Source organism: Pan paniscus, chromosome 18 (genome assembly GCF_029289425.2).
Source record: "Pan paniscus chromosome 18, NHGRI_mPanPan1-v2.0_pri, whole genome shotgun sequence".
Taxonomy (NCBI): Eukaryota; Metazoa; Chordata; class Mammalia; order Primates; family Hominidae; genus Pan; species Pan paniscus.
The window spans coordinates 76,869,160-76,890,496 of NC_073267.2; the positions used below are offsets into that span (position 1 = coordinate 76,869,160).

The 21,337-nt window shown below is 38.5% G+C and overlaps 1 protein-coding gene across 5 annotated transcripts in view; it reads left to right on the top strand.

Moving 5' to 3' along the window:
- Positions 1 to 21,337, top strand: part of LRRC36 (leucine rich repeat containing 36) — a 58,884-nt gene that overhangs the window by 13,142 nt on the left and 24,405 nt on the right. For 4 of the 5 annotated variants that reach the window (XM_008964594.4, XM_003812197.4, XM_008964593.5 and 1 more), the window contains exons 2-5: positions 2,808 to 2,935; positions 7,119 to 7,311; positions 8,358 to 8,454; positions 11,063 to 11,151. In XM_008964594.4, coding sequence (XP_008962842.1) covers positions 11,079 to 11,151 — 73 coding nt within the window. In that variant the 5' untranslated portion in view covers positions 2,808 to 2,935; positions 7,119 to 7,311; positions 8,358 to 8,454; positions 11,063 to 11,078. The remainder of the gene's footprint in view (positions 1 to 2,807; positions 2,936 to 7,118; positions 7,312 to 8,357; positions 8,455 to 11,062; positions 11,152 to 21,337) is intronic. The other variant, XM_055100328.2, reaches the window with a different exon arrangement.

Here is a 21,337-nt window from a genome sequence, read left to right on the forward strand (position 1 = left end):
CTGGGTAACATGGTGAAACCCTGTCTCTACTAAAAGTACAAAAATTAGCCAGGCATAGTGGCACACACCTTAATCCCACCTACTTGGGAGGCTGAGGCAGGAGAATCACTTGAACCCAGGAGATGGAGGTTGCAGTGAGCCAAGATCGCACCATTGCACTCCAGCCTGGGTGACAAGAGTGAGATTCCATCTCAGTAAATAAATAAATAATAAAATAAAATAAAGTTTATGGGACCCAGACTGCTCTAGCACCTTAAGATCTTATTTCAATGCAGTCTCCTGGCACTTATCTGCAAACTGGATTCTGTAGAACTCTCTTCCAGTTTTGGTTGCTATTCGCAGTTTGGCCTACCACCCTTGCCAGTGAGTTCTTACTGACAATTTTGAGATTCTCCCCTTTTCAGGACTGTTAATAGTCTAGTTGACGCCCAGGCTCAGTGGCTTATGCCTGTAATCCCAGCACTTTGGGAGGCTGAGGCTGAGACTGGTGGATCACCTGAGGTCAGGAGTTCAAGAGCAGCTTGGCGAAACCCCGTTTCTACCTAAAATACAAAAAATTAGCTGGGTGTGGTGGTGCACACCTGTGTTCCCAGCTACTTGGGAGGCTGAGGCAGGAGAATCTCTTGAACTTGGGAGGTGGAGGTTGCAGTGAGCTGAGATCGCACCACTGCACTCCAGCTTGGGCGAAAGAGCAAGACTCCATCTCAAAAAAAATAGAAAAAAATGTCTAGTTGATTTTTATCTACTTCTTCTCATATATATATATTCTATATATATACTCTATAGAATATATACCACATATACTCTATAGAATATATACCACATATACTCTATAGAATATATACCACATATACGCTATAGACTATATACTACATATACTCTATAGACTATATACTACATATACTCTATAGAATATATACTACATATACTCTATAGAATATATACTACATATATTCTATAGAATATGTACTATATTCTATAGAATATAGAATATGTACTATATTCTATAGAATATAGAATATGTACTATATTCTATAGAATATAGAATATGTACTATATTCTATAGAATATAGAATATGTACTATATTCTATAGAATATAGAATATGTATATTATATATAGAATATGTATATTATATATAGAATATATATTCTATAGAATATAGAATATGTATATTATATATAGAATATATATTCTGTAGAATATAGAATATATATTCTGTAGAATATAGAATATATATTCTGTAGAATATAGAATATATATTCTATAGAATATAGAGTATATATTCTATAGAATATAGAATATGTATATTATATATAGAATATATATTCTATATAGAATATATATTCTATAGAATATAGAATATATATTCTATAGAATATAGAATATATATTCTATAGAATATAGAATATATATTCTATAGAATATAGAATATATATTCTATAGAATATAGAATATATATTCTATAGAATATAGAATATATATTCTATAGAATATAGAATATATATTCTATAGAATATAGAATATATATTCTATAGAATATAGAATATATATTCTATAGAATATAGAATATATATTCTATAGAATATAGAATATATATTCTATAGAATATAGAATATATATTCTATAGAATATAGAATATATATTCTATAGAATATAGAATATATATTCTATAGAATATAGAATATATATTCTATAGAATATAGAATATATATTCTATAGAATATAGAATATATATTCTATAGAATATAGAATATATATTCTATAGAATATAGAATATGTATATTATATATAGAATATATATTCTATAGAATATAGAATATGTATATTATATATAGAATATATATTCTATAGAATATATATTCTATAGAATATATATTCTATAGAATATATACTCTACATATTCTATAGAATATATACTCTACATATTCTATAGAATATATACTCTACATATTCTATATATAGATTTAATATATATAATTATATATATAATTATATATAATTATATATATTCTATATTCTATACATACTATAGCCTATCTATAGTCTATAGACAGTCTATAGACTATAGACTATATATAGTCTATAGACTATAGACTATATATAGTCTATAGACAGTCTATAGACTATAGACTATATATAGTCTATAGACAGTCTATAGACTATAGACTATATATAGTCTATATATATGTTTTGTACATATGCATTAATTTAATTCTTGTAACACCTTATGAATTGAGTACCATTGTTACCCCCATTTTACAGATGAGGAAACTGATGCACAAAGAGGTTAAGTGACTTGAACAAGGTCGCAGATGTAGTATATTGTCTTTCGTATCAATGTACTATTACTTAGGCTGTCTAGCTCTATTTTTCTGCTGATGGACCTTTGACAGTTTTCTATTTCTTTCTTTTTAATTTTTTTTACTATCTTAAAACCGCTCTGAAATTGACATCCTTGTGCTATATTTTATGTAACCTGCCAAAATTTTGTGGTTATTATCCATAGGGCTAAATCCTAGCAGTGGGGTTGCTGAATATCTTTTGAAATTTTGTTTTGAGAACTTTTGGAGACTTTTAGTACATCCTTCAGGGAAATTAGAAAAACTCAAGGGCTCTGTAAAACTAAGGTTCAATGTCACTATATTAGACCATACTGCTGCTTTTAAAAAGAAGATCTGATCTTATGAGGCTTGGATGTAGGGCCTTGCACAGTTGAGATATGGGAGGAAGAAAGGCCTACTTTCACTGACTCTGCTGTTGATCCGAGCAGGGATCATAATATATCTACTGATGATCTCTTTTCAGAACTGGTGGAGTCTCTTTCATTGCAGGGATCTTATGCTGGCAAAATCCATTCCATTGGTGATGCCTTCAGAAATTTTAAAAATCTCCGATCCTTAGATTTATCAAGGAATTTGATCACTAGCCTTAAGGTAAGTTATATATTCTATGACCAGCCAGGTCTGCCCAATTTATTTTTTTGATGGGAAGAAATAAGAGATAGATCATGTCATCCTGGGGAATATAAGACCTTCCCTTTAAATCATTCCCAACTAAATTTAATTATTTCTTATAAAATTCTTTCAACTTTGCAGTATATTTTAAATTGTTATAAAATATTGGGAGGGCAATTTATTTTATACTCTTGGAAAACTATATTAAGATATCACTGTCTAGGGCAAATGCATAAATTTTAGTGTGTATAAAAAATTATGAAGAACACTTGTAAAAGTACAGATTCTCAGTCCCTACTGTGAGAGTTGGTCTGATTTAGTAGGTCTAGGGTAGGCTCAGGACATACTCAGGGGATTCTGATGATGGTGGTACATGGAGCATACATGGAGAAACACTGGCCTGTGTTGTTATTGTGGGTTTTTTCTATGAGGAGAAGGAAGGTGTGGTCTTGGGAAAATTTAAGTCAGGGTATGGTGGAGCAGAGGGCAGTATAGGAAGGCAGGAGGGACCAAGCATGAACAGTGTGCGTGTGGATTAGCAAACACGCACAAAGAACTCTACAAACGTGAGTGTGCACACACAGAGATGGAGTTTTGTTTTCTTTGTGGTAGACCCCCAAATACTGCTTCTTCCTCATGTTCCCATTTTGCCCAAGCTCTGCACCTGTCTTGGCAAAGCCCTTCTATGCAAGATCGAGTGTGACAAAGACTCACAGATGCTATCCAGGATTAGTTACTGATCTTCTGGGTCATCTACCAGTTTTGCACTTCCTAGGGGATATTTGTTCAACAACACATCCAGACCCAATCCCAAGGTTTAGCTAAGGGCCTAAAAGATCAAAAGCCCTAAGATCAAATTTCCATCTAGGACTCTAAAATCAGCAACTCCAAGTTCAACTAGGTCTTTAGACTATTTTTTAGCAGCCATTTATATTTGGCCTATCAGTTTCAGAAAGGATTAGTTCTTTCACAGGTGATAGGATCCAATTTAAAAAATGAAAAGATAAAATATAAAAAGAAAGTATTAGTTCAGAGTTGCTTAGGTCTCCTCTTTTGTTTGTTTATTCTTTTTCTGGCTAAAAAATTAAGTGAACATTGCTGTAATTTGTTTTTATACTTCCTTTCTTTCACTTTGGTAAACTGGGTGAAAAACTTAGGAAAATAATCAAATTAGGGCTGGGCACGGTGACTCACACCTATAATGCAGCGCTTCGGAAGGCTGAGGCAGGCAGATTGCTTGAGCCCAGGAGTTCAAGACCAGCCTGAGCAACATAGTGAGACCCCTATCTCTATTTTAAAAAATCAAGTTGTCTGGTCACGGTGGCTCATGCCTGTAATCTCAGCACTTTGGGAGGCCAAGGTGGGTGGATCCCGAAGTCAGGAGTTCGAGACCAGCTTGGCCAACATGGTGAAACCCCGTCTCTACTAAAAATACAAAAATTAGCCAGGCGTGGTGGCAGGCGCCTGTAGTCCCAGCTACTTGGGAGGCTGAAGGAGGAGAATTGCTTGAACCTGGGAGGCAGAGGTTGCAGTGAGCCTAGATCGCACCACTACACTCCAGCCTGGGCAAAAGAGTGAGACCATCTCAAAAAAAAAAAAAAATCAAGTTAACACGTGTAATCAAATAGAACATATATAAGACTCCTGGTACAGTGCTTGGCATATAGGAAGCACTCAGTAATGTTAGTTTTCTATGTTTTTTGCATCTATGATTTTTATTTTTATTTTTTTGAGACAGAGTCTCACTCTGTCATCCAGGTTGGAATGCAGTGGTGTGATCTTGGCTCACTGCAACCTCCACCTCCCACGTTCAGGAGATTCTCCTGACTCAGCCTCCTGAGTAGCTGAGATTACAGGCACCCACCACCACACCCAGCTAATTTTTGTATTTTTAGTAAAGACAGGGTTTCACCATGTTAGCCAGGTTGGTCTCAAACTCCTGACCTCAGGTGATCTGCCCACCTCAGCCTCCCAAAGTGCTGGGATTAGAGGCATGAGCCACCATGCCCAGCCACATCTGTGATTTTATGTTAATCTTTAACAGTTCTGAATCCCTTTGTTTAATTTTCCTGGGAGAAAATGTTTTGTGATTATTTGTAGCGTAACTTTGGGGAATACATAAATTCATGACAACTGGTAAAAGTGAGAGGATAAGAAAGAGTTTCCTTAATTTTTACACTGAGAGACATTAAAAGATTACTTAAGCCAGGTGTGGTGGTTTATGTCTGTAATCCCAGCACTTTGGGAGGCTGAGACAGGAGGATCACTTGAGGCAAGGAGTTTGAGACTAGCTTGAGCAATAAAGCAAGACCCTGTCTCTACAAAACAGAAACAAACAAACAAACAAAAACCATAGTTGGTGGTGCGTGCCTATAATCCCAGCTATTTGGGAGGCTGAAGCAGGAGGATCCCTTGCCCTAGGAGTTCAAGGCTGCAGTGAGCCTTGTTCATGCCACTACACTCCAGCCTGGGTGACAGAGCAAGATCCTCTCTCAGAAAAAACCAAAAAACAAAAAAACTTGAGCTGGGCCATTAGACCATGAAAGACAGTCCTAATGGTGCACTGCCCTGAGAGTGAGGCCAAGGGCACTGATAGCTATTCCTCACCACTGACCCATTAACAATATGGAAGTTAATGGAATTGGAGAAAACAACAACAAAAAAAAAACAAATACAAAACAGAAAGAAATGCATCAAAGTATAAACAGGGTTGTGTTGGGAATGTTTTGTATCTATCTTTGGGTTTTCTAAATTTCTTGCAATGAGAAAATGATAATTTTAAATGGGAGGAGAATAAAAACATTATTTTATAAATACATGATGGAAAATAATTTCACCTTTCCAAAATAATTCTCAATGACAGAATTCCTTTTATGGAAAGCATTTTTACTATTTTTTTTTTTTGCATTTGTACTATTAAAAGTATATGATTAACCAGGCACAGTGGCTCATGCCTGTAATCCCAACACTTTGGGAGGCCAAGGCAGGATAATTGCTTGAGCTCAGGAGTTCAAGACCAGCCTGGGCAACATAGTGAGACATTGTCTCTACTAAAAATCAAAAAATAGTTAGCCAGGTGTGGTGCCACATGCCTGTATTCCCAGCTACTCAGGGGCTGAGGCGAGAGCATCACTTGAGCCCAGGAAGTCAGGGCTGCAATGAGCTCTGATCGTGCCACTGCACTCCAGCCTGGGTGATAGAGTGATACCCTGTCTCAAAAAAAAAAAAAAAAAAAGTATGCGATTATACATATATGTACATGTTTTGAAATTGTCCTGAAATTTAGTATTGGGCAAAAGCAGCTAACTAGCTAAATACATAAAGATGAAATCTTTTCAATAGCAGGTTTCAGCAGAGGAAGAAAACTGTGGCTTTTGCTCTTGAGTTTGCCAGGCCTGATTGTACTGTTGCCAGTTAGGTAGAGGGTGGGGTTGCTAAATCCACAAGAAAGAGAACTGAACAAGGAAGAACATTTCTGCAAAGGAGAACTGACTGATTGATTAAATGGGAAGCTTGCATGGTAGCAGGAACTCTGAAGAGGAAAACAGTCTAGGAGGCCTAGACTGGTCCAGGAGTGAGGACTTGGAGATAGCATTGTTTTGTTTCCCTAAATAGTCCTTTGACCATATAAGTGAGGCACTGAGATATGAGAACACAACACAACACACACACACACACACACACACACACTTTTTTTTTTTTAACCATGCCCCTTTCCCCCAGAACCAGCTTTTTTGCTTACCTCCCTTCTTCTTGTAAATTAAGGTGCTTTTGGGATCAGGAGAGGGGTTGGGACAAAAGTGAGAGAATTCTAATGTGGCTTGGCCACTGGGAAACCACTGTGAAGGATTGGATTGCATTGGGAGAATAATTGGAGAGCCAACAGAAGTGGAGAATTGACTGCAGATATTTGAGTGTCAGATTTTGTAAAGAAGGAAATGTATTATATATGTGAATTATTTAACGTGTGGAACACCCAGTGCTCATGGACTGCAGTGGTCTTATTTTCGGACAAGTTAAGTGGGAGTTCCAGCCCTGCCTTTCTCACGGGGACTTGGATAACATGTTTAAGGACGGAAAGTAACATATATTTCCATCTTTATCTATGAGGTTCCTAGTCTTTACCAATATGCCATTTCATAATGTGGTGTTTTCCTTGTAGGGAATCCAGTATTTATGTTCACTCCAAGACCTGAATTTATATTATAACAACATTCCTTCATTAGTGGAAGTGTCCCGTCTACAACCGTTACCCTTCCTCAAAGAACTGGATTTGAGACTTAATCCTGTTGTAAGGAAAGATACAGATTATAGGCTCTTTGCTGTATATACACTACAAACTCTGGAGAAATTAGGTAAGACCTTCCTTCTCTGTTCCTGTCCACAGAATCTTACTTTAAATCAGCTGCCCCTTAACCTTTTGGATGTTGGCCCACAGTGTGCACTGGCAGGATATATTTGTTTATTAGTCAATATTTATGTAACTCTTTTGTGTTGGCAGGATGTATGACGAGTTCTTTTATTGTTTATTGAATGACAGTCTATGATTTTATCAGTTACTTCCAGCTTTAGTTTTCTTCAGTTGATGGTTTCACCGCCCCTTCCTCCTCAACACAAAATTTCCAGGTTGAGAATTATTTTTCCAGGTGCCCCAACTTTGCAACTGTATTAGCAATAGAAAGCTAATACAATTTATTTGGGGGCTTAGTTGGGGGCTTAGTTGAAGAAATATTCCTTCAAATGAGCTGGTCTATATTTTCTTATTATTTTACTTTATTTTTTATTTATTTATTTATTTTGAGACAGGGTCTCACTCTGTTGCCCAGGCTGGAGTGCAGTGGCACGATCTTGGCTCACTGCCGCCTGGACCTCCCAGGCTCAAGCAATTCTCACATCTCAGTCTCCCAAGTAGCTGGGACTACAGGCACGCACCACCACACCCAGCTAATTTTTGTGTTTTTTGTAGAGATGGGGTTTCATCATGTTGCCCAGGCTGGACTTCCTTATAATTTTATTGTTGAGTATACATTTCTTATTGATACAAAATTGGATTTCACATGGCCCTGGGAAAGTAATTGTAGGGAAACTAAGTAAACTCTTTCAGACAATGGTATGACTTTCAGCCCTAACATTAGGCCTTTGAATTGTTTACTGTCCAAGCTCTGCTTTCCTGAAGGGTAGTTACAACTGTGAGGCAGTGGTCGCTATGGCTTCCTGCAGTCTCCCTGAGTTACTGCCTGCTCCAGTGACAACATAATAGCATTATTTTGTGACCTGTCTCTAACACACCAAGATGAGACTGGTCTTAATTTTTCCTCTGTGAATATGGTTTTCTGATTAACTACTAGTTATGTTTATGCCAAAAAAAGAAACATGCTCAGACCACGGTTTTTGCCTCCAGATGACCGAACTGTACGTGAAGGTGAGAGAAAAGCTGCCAAGCTGCATTTTAGTCAGTTGGGCAACAGTGAAAATTTTCTTTTAGAGGTGGAAAAAAGGTAAGAAGATTCTTTACAAAATTTTTAAAGTTTGGTTCTGGACATAGGAAATAGTGAATTCCTGCTTAGCTTTCTTCATTTTCCAGCAGAAATTTCCCACAAATTGTAAGAATCCTCAGATCAGGAATAAAAGTATTTATTCTGCAAACTGAGATTTATCTGGGATGATAATCTGGCCCTCAGTGGGTACATTCCTGTTTTCTTGAACTTTGGGTATAATTGTTAGAAATTCTCTAAAGTTGTTGTTCACAGGTTATAGATAGGGATACTATGATATTACTTATTCCTATAAATGCTTACCAACTCTTTCTCAGTAGAGTTATCAATCAGTTCCTGATCTTGTCCTATTTAATTAGGATTACATTACCATGGGCAAGATTGTTAGAGATAAATTTGTTAAAGGAAGGGAAGAGAAGCATTTCTCTTCGAAACAAAAAGTGAACAAACATTGAGGCTCTAAAATTTCTGAATGGTAGCTTTGTCCATTACTAAAATCCTATCAAAAGAAGTTACCATTATCTTCTACCCCCAAACCTATGCTTTTTAAAAAGTAGTTTTATTATTTTTTAAAAATAGATAGCAGTCCATTACAATTTTAATAATACAGAAAAGTACACTGAAAAAAGTCAAAATCACTTCATATCCTACAATTGAGAGTTAACTATTAGTAATGTTTGGTATATATCCTTCCAGATATCCTTGTACTATAGACACATATAGATAATATCAGCATTTTTTCTGATGACAAAGGTAATACATGCTTATTGTTGAGAATTTGGAAAGTACAGAAAAAAACACAAGGGATAAAATAAGTAATTCATAATCCTACCATTCAGAAAGAAACATTCATTATATTCTGGTAAATATCCTTTTTTTTTTTCTTTTTGAGACGGAGTCTTGCTCTGTCACCCAGGCTGGAGTGCAGTGGTGCGATCTTGGCTCACTACAACCTCCACCTCCCGGGTTCAAGTGATTCTGCTGCCTCAGCCTCCTGTGTAGCTGGGATTACAGGTGCACACCACTGCCTAGCTCACCATTTTTAATTTAACAAGCTATTATGAACATATCCCCACAACATTATTCTTATATTATTCTCCAGAATAAGTCTTTTGTTTGTTTATTGCTTTTACCTTTACTACTAGAACATAAACTCCATGACAGCAAGGATCTTGTTGGTCTTGCTTATTACAGTATCCCTAGTTGCTAGAACCGTGTCTGGAATACAGACGATGCTAAGAAATAATGTATTGAATGATGAATGAATGAGGTCAGTGCCTATTGGCCTGAGATCCTTCCCTTTCCCAGTGACTTTGCCTGTCTCTGCTCTGATCCATTATATGTTTTTTAGTGCAGCCTTCAGTGAACATTCTTAGTTTCCTATTTTTTTCTTAGTTTCCTATTTTTTAAAATCAGATTTATTGAGGTTACTTTGCATGGAATAATCACTCTTCTTTAGATAGAAATTGAATGCTTCTAAAACATTGTTTATATGTTTTGTGGATTAATTTCTATTTTAAATGCAATGGGTAACATTCACTACAAAAATACAGAGATTAATTAATGTGTAACTGAATAAACTTTCTAATAAACAGATAAATTAATTCCATCATTTATCTGTTTATTTACCATATAATGATTGCAAAACTGGAGGCAAAATGTTACTCAAGTACCCTGTATTAACATTAATATCTTATAAGCTCTCTAACCTTGGGTGAAGTTGTTTTTTTTTTAAGCCTTTCGGAGTCCCAGTTCCCCCACCTATAAAATGGAGATAATGACCAGTAGGGGGCCTTTTATGATTACATGAAATGGTGATTATAAAGCATCTGATACATACAGCCTAGGCTTTGTGTACTTACTGTACTACCCAAGGTATCTACCTGCCTTTCTTGTCTGCTTTTCTAAATAATGGCTATAGTTGTCTCCTCTATAATTCTTGGCAGCAGAACCTTCCTTTCTGCGTCCTATGAGTGTTTTAATTCAAAAGAAACTGTCCTACCCCCTCAATCATTCTGATCTAAGTATGTGTCAAGAAAACAGAGTATCTAAGTTCTAAATCTTCTGGCTTTCACATTTTACAGGCTGAACTATAGTGTCCTTCTCTCATATTTCCCAGTATAAATATTACTTTTTCTTATAAAGTATGGCTTTAACTGAAATATTTGTGCAACTTTTTTTTTTTTGGAGACAGAGTCTTGCTCTGTCACCCAAACTGGAGTACAGTGGCGTGATCTCAGCTCACTGCAACCTCTGCCTCCTGGGTTCAAGTGATTCTCCTGCCTCAGCCTTCTGAGTAGCTGGGACTACAGGCACCCGCCACCATACGTGGCTGATTTTTGTATTTTTAGTAGAGACAGGGTTTCGCCATGTTGGCCAGGCTGGTCTTGAACTCCTGACCTCAGGTGATCCACCCGCCTCGGCCTCCCAAAGTGCTGGGATTACAGGGGTGAGCCACTGTGCCCGGCTGAAACATAATTAAATTAATATGTTCTAGAGCATTTGAGAAAAATCTGATCACCATAGACTGCTTTCTAAATAGCATTTACTGGTGATCTCAGAAGCCTTTTTTTTTTTTTTTGAGTTGTAAATAAATTATTCTATGTGGCAGCTCTAGGGAGAAGACAATGAAAAACTGTGTAACAGGTGAGAGCTCTGCATCAAAAGTCAGTGCTAATGTTGACAGCAGGATTGAAATGGGTAAGTTTTCTCCCTGTGATTATAAAATGATTAAAACATCAGTTATCTCAGCTGCCATAGCCAATATTGGGTAAGATGAAGACACATAGTTGAGAAAGAACCAATTTGAAGCAAGCACAGGTTTACTGGCTGTGTTTTTCTTCCATCCTCTCACTGCCAGAAGGACCTTACAGAGCAGGCCTAACCCAGAGCCCATGAAAGCACAAGCTGTACTTGGAGAGTTCAATTTCATTTACATCACTTTACATCATTAGTATACCCAGAAAATTACATCAGTGATTGATTTAATTAGAGACTGGTGACTCATCTGCATACATCCAGCTCACACCCTGGGCTTCCTGGGCTGCCCAACCAAGAACCTTTGCAGCTGTAGAATCTCTTGTGTTTGGGATATATTACTGGGGAATGTTTACTATATTCCTGTAAATACAGTTGATAAGCCAATATAGCTAAAGTGGTTATGCCAGGCTGGGCACGGTGGCTCACGCCTGTAATCCCAGCACTTTGGGAGGCCGAGGCAGACAGATCACCTGAGGTTGCGAGTTTAAGACCAGCCTGACCGACATGGAGAAACCCTGTCTCTACTAAAAATACAAAATTAGCCGGGCTTGGTGGCGCATGCCTGTAATCCCATCTACTCGGGAGGCTGAGGCAGGAGAATCACTTGAACCTGGGAGGCAGAGGTTGTGGTGAGCCGAGATCACGCCATTGCACTCCAGCCTAGGCAACAAAAGTGAAACTCCATCTTAAAAAAATAAATAAATAAAAAATAAATAAAGTGGTTATGCCACATTAATGGTCATGTCACAGGCCGGGAGAAAGCTTTCCACCAGAGAAGTTGCATCCAGTGAATCCTTGTGGATTAGCTTGGCACTGTCAGATAAATCAAGTGACCTTTTACTTGAGAAAATATTCTTCGGTCTCAGTGCCTCTTCCCTTGGAAGAATCTAGTGAATTATACACAAACTCTAAACATCAATTCCTAAAAGCCAAGCAATAACTTTAGTAGATTGACTCTACACTGTAGTTCAGACATTAAGCATTTTCGGTTTATAACATGTATTTTATTTTCTTGATTTCTTATCATTTATTGACAAATGGTTTTTAGAGTATTTTGTGATAAAATGAGACACGGGCCGGGCATCGTGGCTCACACCTGTAATCCCAGCACTTTGAGAGGCTGAGATGGGCAGATCACCTAAGTCCAGGAATTCAACACCTGCCTGGCCAACATGGCAAAACCCCATCTCTACTAAAAATACAAAAATTAGCCATGCGTGGTGGCACATGCTTGCAATCCCAGCTACTTGAGTGGCTGAGGCATGAGAATTGCTTGAACCCGGGAAGCGGAGGTTGCAGTGAGCCCAGATTGCGCCACTGCACTCTAGCCTGAGCGACAGAGTGAGACTCTGTCTCAAAAAACAAACAAACAAAAAGACATAATGAGGTGTGACTTTAATGTTCATTTCTTGGATGTCCCAGTACATATAAATATTGGGAGTATGGATTACTTTATTTCGTTTTAAATAGCATTTTTAATATTTTTAAATTGATACAATTTTATTGTAATAATTTTGGAAAAGACTGAAAAGCATGAAAAACAACAGTTTGGTCCTAGTTAATGCTTTGGTATACAGCCTCCCTTGGTATACCACCTTTGGTATACAGCCTAGTCTTTTTTCTAGGTACAGGCATTTAAGTATCCATTTCCAGACAGAGAAAAATACACTGAAGCCTAATTTGACAACCTGTTTTTGTATAAGCTGAATTAGACTTCATTTGTGCCATATTACTTCATTAACACAATTAAAAAGTCTGAAAGTGTACTTTCTCTTCTAAGAACAAACTGCTTTGCTAGAGGGCCCATTTCTAAAGGTTCTTAGAAGCCCCAGCTGTTGCCTGGATTTTTTTTAATATAAAATTTATTTTGCTACTTCGAAACGTTAAGGAGCTTTGTTTTCCACCGAAAATTGTGTTTGTGCTGGATTCCCTGGGGAGTGTTGCCAGTAAGCACTGTTGGTAATCCAATATGATCAAAGTGGTTATGCCATGTTAATGGCCATGCCACAGGCTAGGAGAAAACTTTCTGGAGAACATCTCTCACTAGCTCAGTTGTTCCCAATGGTGTTTTCCCACCAATCATTGCGAATGGGCAGTGAACCTCCACTGTCTTGGATCCTCCTCTTATTCTCCTAACCACATAATCATTGACTCTTTGAAAGGTTCCTCTCTCTCTTCCCATATCCCCGAAATAGGCGTACCTAGGCTATATCTTTGGGCTCTCCTGTTTTTTCTCTTTGCCCCTATTGATCTCATCTATTTTATGGCCTTATTTATAAATAAATAAATGTCTTATTTATTTATTTATTTATTTATTTATTGAGGCAGGGTCTCATTCTGTTGCCCAGGCTGGAGTGCAGTGGTGCAAACTCAGCTCACTGCAACCTCTGCCTCCTAGGCTCAAGCCATCCTCCCAGTTCATCCTCCTGAGTAGCTGGGACTACAGGTGTGTGCTACCATGCACAGCTAAGTTTTGTATTTTTTTGTAGAGAGGGGGTTTTGCCATTTTTCCATGTTGCCCAGGCTGGTCTTGAACTCCTGAGCTCAAGCAATTTTCCCCGCTCAGCCTCCCAAAGTGCTAGGATTATAGGCGTGAGCCACTGTGCCCAGCCTGTTTTATTTATTTATATTTATTTTATAGTCTTTCCTCATATCTTAAATATATTGGTCTAGCTTTGACAACCTGCACTGGTCTCTCTCTGCACCAGGCCCATATTTCTGTTGACCAACTTGTAATATACACTTGGAATCACCACTGTTTAACAGCCTCTCAAGCTAAACATGTCCAAAATAACCCCCAAAACAAACAAACAAATAAGCCCCTCTCCCTCAACACTAAACAGCTCCTAGGGTTTCATCAGTATTACCACAGCTTTCCCATTACCCTGGCCCAGAATCATGTTGGGGTTTGATGCTGCTGCTACTCTGAGCTGAATGTTCATGCCCTGTAGTATGATCCACAATTGACGAGCCTTCCTTTCCATTTCTTTTTTTGTTTTTTGTTTTTGTTTTTGTTTTGTTTTGTTTTTTTTGAGACAGAGTCTCACTGTGTCATCCAGGCTGGAGTACAGTGGCGAGATCTCGGCTCACTGCAACCTTTGCCTCCCAAGTTCAAGCAATTCTCGTGCCTCAGCCTTTGGAATAGCTGGGATTACAGGTGCGCACCAACATGCCAAGCTAATTTTTGTATTTTTAGTGGAGACGGGGTTTCACCATGTTGATCAGGCTGGTCTCGAACTCCTGGCCTCAAGTGACCCACGTTCCTCGGCCTCCCAAGGTGCTGGGATTATAGCACGTCCAGCCCCTTTCCATTTCTTGATAGTCTCTTACCAGGCATGGTTAATTATCTCAGTTAATCCTCACAACAACCTTGAAGGTGGTTCTACAGGTGAGGAAACTGATACTCAAAGAGGGGAAATAACTTGCCCTAGTTATACAGTAAGTGGCAGAGCTAGGAGGCAAACTCTGGTCCATCTGTCATCAAAGTCCTCTTAACCATTACATGATACTGCTTCACAGTCTCTTACTCCTTCAATTCATTTTGTACTTTGCTGCCAGATTAATTCTCTTAAAACACAGCTGTGATGATTTATTATGCTTGCCTGCTCAAAAACTTCTCTGGCTCCCACTCCCCTACTAAATTAAGTCTAAACTCCTTTACTTGGCGTATAAGACTCCCCTAAGCTCTATCTGTAATTTGTCTCTTCAGCCTAAGCTGAAAGCTTATCTCCTGTTTGTCAACTACAATGTCCAATACTCAATCAAACCACTCCTTCCTCCCCCAAATAGTCCTTCCTTTCTCTCTCCTCTGTCCCTAAACTAATGCTGTCCCCCTGCTTGTAATGCTTTACTCAAATCCTACCCTTCTTTATGACCCAGACCAAAGCCCATCCATTTTAATGAAACTTTTTTTGTTTGTTTTTGAGACAGAGTCTCACTCAGTTGCTCAGGCTGGAGTGCAGTGGCGCCATCTCGGCTTATTGCAACTTCCACCTCCTGGGTTCAAGTGATTCTCATGTCTCACCTGCCCGAGTACCTGGGATTACAGGCGTGTACCACCACGCCTGGTTAATATTTGTGTTTTTAGTAGAGATAGGGTTTTACCATGTTGGCCAGGCTGGTCTGAAACCCCTAACCTCAAGTGATCCACCCACCTGGGCCTCCCAAAGTGCTAGGATTACAGATGTGAAACACTGCACCTGGCCAATAATCTGATTTTTAAAACGTATTTTATTTTTTAGAACAGTTTTAGATTCACAGCAAAATTTATCAGGCAGTAGAGTTCCCATATACCCTACCTGCACACATGCACAGCCTCCCTGACTATGGACATCCTGCCCCAGAGTGGTACATTTGTTACAATTGGATAAACCTGCACTGACACATCATTATAACCCAAAGTTCACAGTTTACATTAGGTTTCGTTCTTGGTGTTGTACATTCTATGGGCTTGATGAATGTATAAACGACATGTATCTACCATTGTAGTATAATACAAAAATAGCTTCACTGCCCTACGAATTCTCTGTGCTTACCTATTTATTCCTTCATCCTCTCTAATCCCTGGCAACCGCTGATCTTTATACTGTCTCCATAGTATTGCCTTTTCCAGAATATCATATAGTTGGAATCATTCAGTATGTAGCCTTTCAGATTGGCTTCTTTCACTTAGCAATATACACTTAAATTTCCTCCATGCCTTTTCATGGCTTGACAGCTCATTTCTTCTTAGTGCTGAATAATATTTTATTGTCTGGATGTACCACAGTTTATTTATCCACTCACCCACTGAAAGACATCTTGGTTGCTTCCAAGTTTTGGCAATTATGACTAGAACTGTTATAAACAACCTTGTGCAGGTTTTTGTGTGGGCATAAGTTTTCAACTCATTTGAGTACTTACCAAAGAACATGATTGCTGGATCATATAACAGTATGTTGAGCTTTGTAAGAAACTGCCAAATTGTTCCAATATAATCTTTTTAAGATGTCTTTTTATATACTGAGTTTAGTTTCTTATAGTTTCTCAAACTGGACTCCTGTTCTCAGAGTTGATTAGAACATTGAGCTTGAGAAACACTGATGTGGCTGGTGACATGCTACAGAAGCCCACTGTGTGCTGGGGACGGTGGAGAAAGGTTTTATGGCAGATATGGAAACAAAGCCATCAGACCTTACAGGCTGGAGAGCAATGGGATGGCCTGAAAAGAGGAGCAGCACATTTTGATTGGTGGGGTTGGTGTGAATTACTGTCTGGAAGTGGTAAGGAGGATGGTAGGTCATGAAGAAAGCCATGTGTCGGTGTGGTTTGGGTGGAAGGTTTATGTTGGGTAGAAGGTCAGGTTCTGGAGAACAGTGAATGTCTTACTAAGAACAATTTACGTTTATCCTGTAGGTACTAGTTGAAACAACCTAACTCACTCTTTTTGCCAGTTCTATTTGCCTTTAAATAGAGTCTTGCTGAAAATATACTGATCTAATATCTTATTCTAAAATAACAAGGAAAAATCCACCACAGCCACCCTCAGTGGCTCATTCCTGTGTCTAGCAGATGTGTCAGGGTCTTCTTTATAACTCATTGAAATCCATCCCACTTCAACATGTTGATCCATGTCATCTCTTGGTTTAGCCATGATGGAGTTTTGGCTGAATAAAAATCAGCTTGGAATAGCAGAGACTTCTCAAAATAGTCACTTAAACTAGAAGTTCATTTATCTCTCTTATAGAAATCCAGATGTTGACAGTCTACGGCTGTCATGGGGAGAGTTCTAAGGGAGGAATAATGAATATGGGGGAGAGGCAGTTAGCAATCTCAGTCAGTGGAAATGAGAGCAATTCAGCAAAGAAGTGCGTATCTACTGGGCAAATCCTGTGTTGGGGGTAGGCAGACAAGGACATGATTAAAATAGTGTCACGTCTTCACATACTCCCATTTTGGAGAGATTTATTACAGCTAATTAGGTCACAAGTCAGGCTTCACTGTGAGACAAGAGCTCTACTATGGCAGAGATATAGAGGGATGGAGGAGAGGCGGTTGCAGTTAGTACTCATTGCAGGCCTGGGAAAAGGCTGCACAAAACAACACTTTAGTTGGGCATTAAAATAGAATTCAGTGGGCATAGTTGAGGGGAAAAGGTATTCAATGTAGAGGGAAAAGCAGCAGCAGAGACAGGTGAAACAGATCAGGAAATTGACTCAGCTTGTGGCTGGAGATAAGGCCAAGTTGCAAAGGCCCTCTTTACTAATTATGTTCATTTTCTTCTCTTGAAAATAGGTAATAATAAGGATCTCTTAGAGGTGAGGCATGCTTAAACGTGTGATTTTGAGAGATAACTCAAGCTAGATTTAGTTAGTGGGCGATAATGAGGACCTGTCCTCGGAGGCCTATGGTAAAATGCAGATGAGGAAGCACAGATTGATTAAGTCCTGGAGGATACGAAAATAAAGCCTGGATACAAAACATGAAGTATTTTTACCTGCAGTGTTTTGCTATATAGTTCAAACTTCAGAAGAATGGAATTTCTGAATAAAAGACACAACTATTATTTAAAGGGGGAAAAATACAAGGTTACTAAGATTACATGGAGTCTGTTCATGATGGGAAAAAAACCACCTCACCAATTTCCTTTAATAATTATCATATCTGCAATAGTTATTACATATTAATATTTTAAATGTCAGGGATTGTGTTGTTTTTATTGGTAATTAGCAATGGAAAAGAAATGGTTTTGGAGACTAGTGAAAGACAAGTTATTTCTGCTCTTATATTTTTATCTCAGTGGAATCTGGGGTACGATATGTTTATTTGAGATTAACACTGAGAGGAAGGGGAGGAAAGAGGGTTAAGCAGAGAGAGAGCTCTAGAGTAAGAACTTTCCTTCAGAATGTCCCTTACTAGGCTGAAATGCCTGGGTCTTTGTACCCCTGCCTAGCTCTGTCACGGGGAGTGAACTGTCCTTGGAAGAGAATGGCATCAGGAGATGGTTCTTGATAGCTAAGACAGATTCCGAATGAAGAGCAAACGGCTGAAGTGCCCTCCAGCAGCTAGGCAGCAAGTCCTTCCTTGAAGGCGATCTGGCCAGATCTCAGCCTCCCATTGATTGCAGGGTGTTTGTACAAACATGTGAAGTGGAGCCTCATCCAGCTGGGATTACTGGTAGTAGAAGTAGCTATTAGTTACTTGCCCCTGTATCTGTATGATAAAGCCTTTTCTCTGTTATTACAAATAGAAAACAATTTTCAAACAAATTGTCCTGTCGCATTGATTATATGGATGTTCAAACCTGGGCTGGACAACAGGTCATAATTACATTTGCTTTTGGAATTAAGGGCTGGATATATTTTGTATCTGAAGAAAAAGAATAAACTGAAGTATAAGACAAGAAAAAAATAATCTCAGAATACAAATTGCTTCATTTTCTTGATTGTTGTATATGACGTACTTAGTCATAATAGTGGCAGAGCAAGGCATCAGTTTTTTTTTTTTTCAAGAGTGATCCTGTATCTTGGATATGACACAAAAAAACAACCAAAGGACTTCATAAAAATTAAAATTTTTGTGTTTTAAAGGACACTATCAAAGTGGAAAGACAACCCACAGAATAGGAGAAAATGTTTGCAGACTGTATATCTGACAAGGATCTAATTAATATTCATTCTATATTTTTAAAAACCGGAATGTAGTGGCATTCCTGGGCTGCAGTACAGTGGCACAGTCACAGCTCACTGCAACCTCAAACTCCTGGGCTTAAGTGATATTCCTGCCTCCTGAGTAGCAGGGACAGGCATGTCGCCACTAATTTTTTTTTTTTTTTTTTTGCACCCAGCTATTTTATTTTTTGTGGAGATAAGGTCTTGCTATGTTGCCCAGGCTGGTCTTGAACTCTTGGCCTGAAGTGACCCTCACACCTTGGCCTCTTAAAGTGCTGGGATTACAGGCATGAGCTAACGTATTCAACCCATTCTACATAAAGAACTCTTACAACTCAATAACAAAAAGACAAAACCCAATTAAAAAAAATGTGGGCAGAGAATTTGAATAGACATTTCTCCAAAGAAGATATGCAGCTGGCCAAAAGCACATGAAAGATGCTCAACATCATATTCATCTGGGAAATGCAAAGCAAAACTACAAGGAGATAACGCTTCACATCCACTAGGCCAAATAGAATCAAAAGGACAGATAATAAGCAATGGCTGGGAGGGTGGGAGGAAGGGGAGGAGCAGAAAAGATAACTGTTGAATACTGGGCTTAATATCCAGTGATGAAGTAACATGTATAAAAATAAAATATGTTTTGCAATTTAAAAAGTTGCTATAAAAAAAGCAATGTCAAGGATGTGCAGAAATTGGAGTCCTTATGCATCGCTGGTAGGAAAGTAAAATTGTGCAACTGTTTTGGAAAACAGTCTGGCAGTTCCTCAAAAAGTTAAACATAGAGTTAAATTTGATCCAGCAATTCCACTCCTAGGTATATATACCTAAGAGAAATGGAAACCTATGTTCATACAAAAACTTGTCCAGGAATGAAAGCAGCATTATTCATAATAGCCATTGACTGAAGAATGAATAAACAAAATATGATATATCCATATTCAGGCATTAAAAAGGAATGAAGTACTAACACATGCTATAACATGTATTTTGAAAACATCAGGCTAAGTGAAAGAAACCAGACAAAAAGGTCATATATTGTATGATTCCATTTATATAAAATTTGCAGAATAGGCCATTGCATAGAGACAGAAAGTATATTGTTGGTTGCCAGAGGATGGAAGGGAGGGAAAAATTGGGAATGACAGCTATGGGGTTTCTTTTGGGGGTGATGAAATATTCTAGAATTAGATAGTGGTAATAGTTGTATAACTTTGTGAATATACTAAAAAACACTGAATTGTACACTATAAAAGGATGAATTGTATGATACATGAATTATATCTCAATTAAAATAAAGCTTCTCCCACAGTCATAGAGTGATTCTGTACAACTTGGTAATTGAGATTTCAGATGAGTCAAATAACAAGTTTGTATCTTAAGTGATTGGGTGATAGTAATGCCAATAACAAGATTGGGGGAGGCACCAGCAGCAGAAGTAGGCCTGGAAGTGAAGATAATGAGTTTGGTTAGAAAATACTGATTTTTGGCTGGGCGTGGTGGCTCACTCCTGTAATCCCAACAATTTGGGAGGCCAAGGTGGGTGGATCATTTGAGGTCAGGAGTTCGAGACCAGCCTGACCAACACAGTGAAACCCCATCTTCACTAAAAATACAAAAAAATTAGCTGGGCGTGGTGGTGCATGCCTGTAGTCCCAGCTACTCAGGAGGCTGAGGCAGGAGAATTGCTTGAAGCCGGGAGGCGGAGGTTGCAGTGAGCCGAGATTGCGCCATTGCACTCCAGAGCCTGAGCAACAGAGCAAGACTCTGTCTCAAAAAAAAAAAAAAAGAAAAGAAAAGAAAAGAAAATATTGACTTTTTAGTTGTGTGCAGGTACTCATTGGGGGCTGTTCAGGAAATTTAGGTCTGGACATCAGAAGAGAGACCAGACTTAAGAGATTTAGATTTAGAGTCACTCAGATGTAAGTGATAGCTAAAACCCAGGAGAACTATGAGAGCACTCAGCAAGAAGTTCAGGCGGTAGGGGATTTGAACCAAGACATAGGTTGAAAGAAAAGGAACCTGTGAATCTGGAAAAGAGCATATGTGCTGTGGGAGGAAAAACAGGATGGAGCAGGGTCTTGAACACCTGCGAAGTCTTGTTCCACAGGATAAGAGTAAGAGGAGGCCTGAACCCAAAGTCAAAGCCTACTAACCATTCTCATTCGCACAAAAACTGTGTTACAACTAGCAGTTTCTGCTTCACCTTGTTTCTTCTGTAGTACTACTGCAGTGAGAACAGGACAAAAAGGTTGATAGCTCATGTCACTTGCAGAAAAGTAGTCCTGTCGAGTCCAGTGGTTGGAAGAGCATCTTGTGTTTAAGTAGGACGTTTCAGTCCCAGAAGGCAATTCAGAAATAGAAGGCATCTTAGAGCCTCAGATGGATGGAGGGGCTGGTTCTCAAGAGGCTGGCTTTATTCACTGTCTACTCTCAGTTGCACTGGCTTGTAGTGACTTTCTGTTGCCAGAACC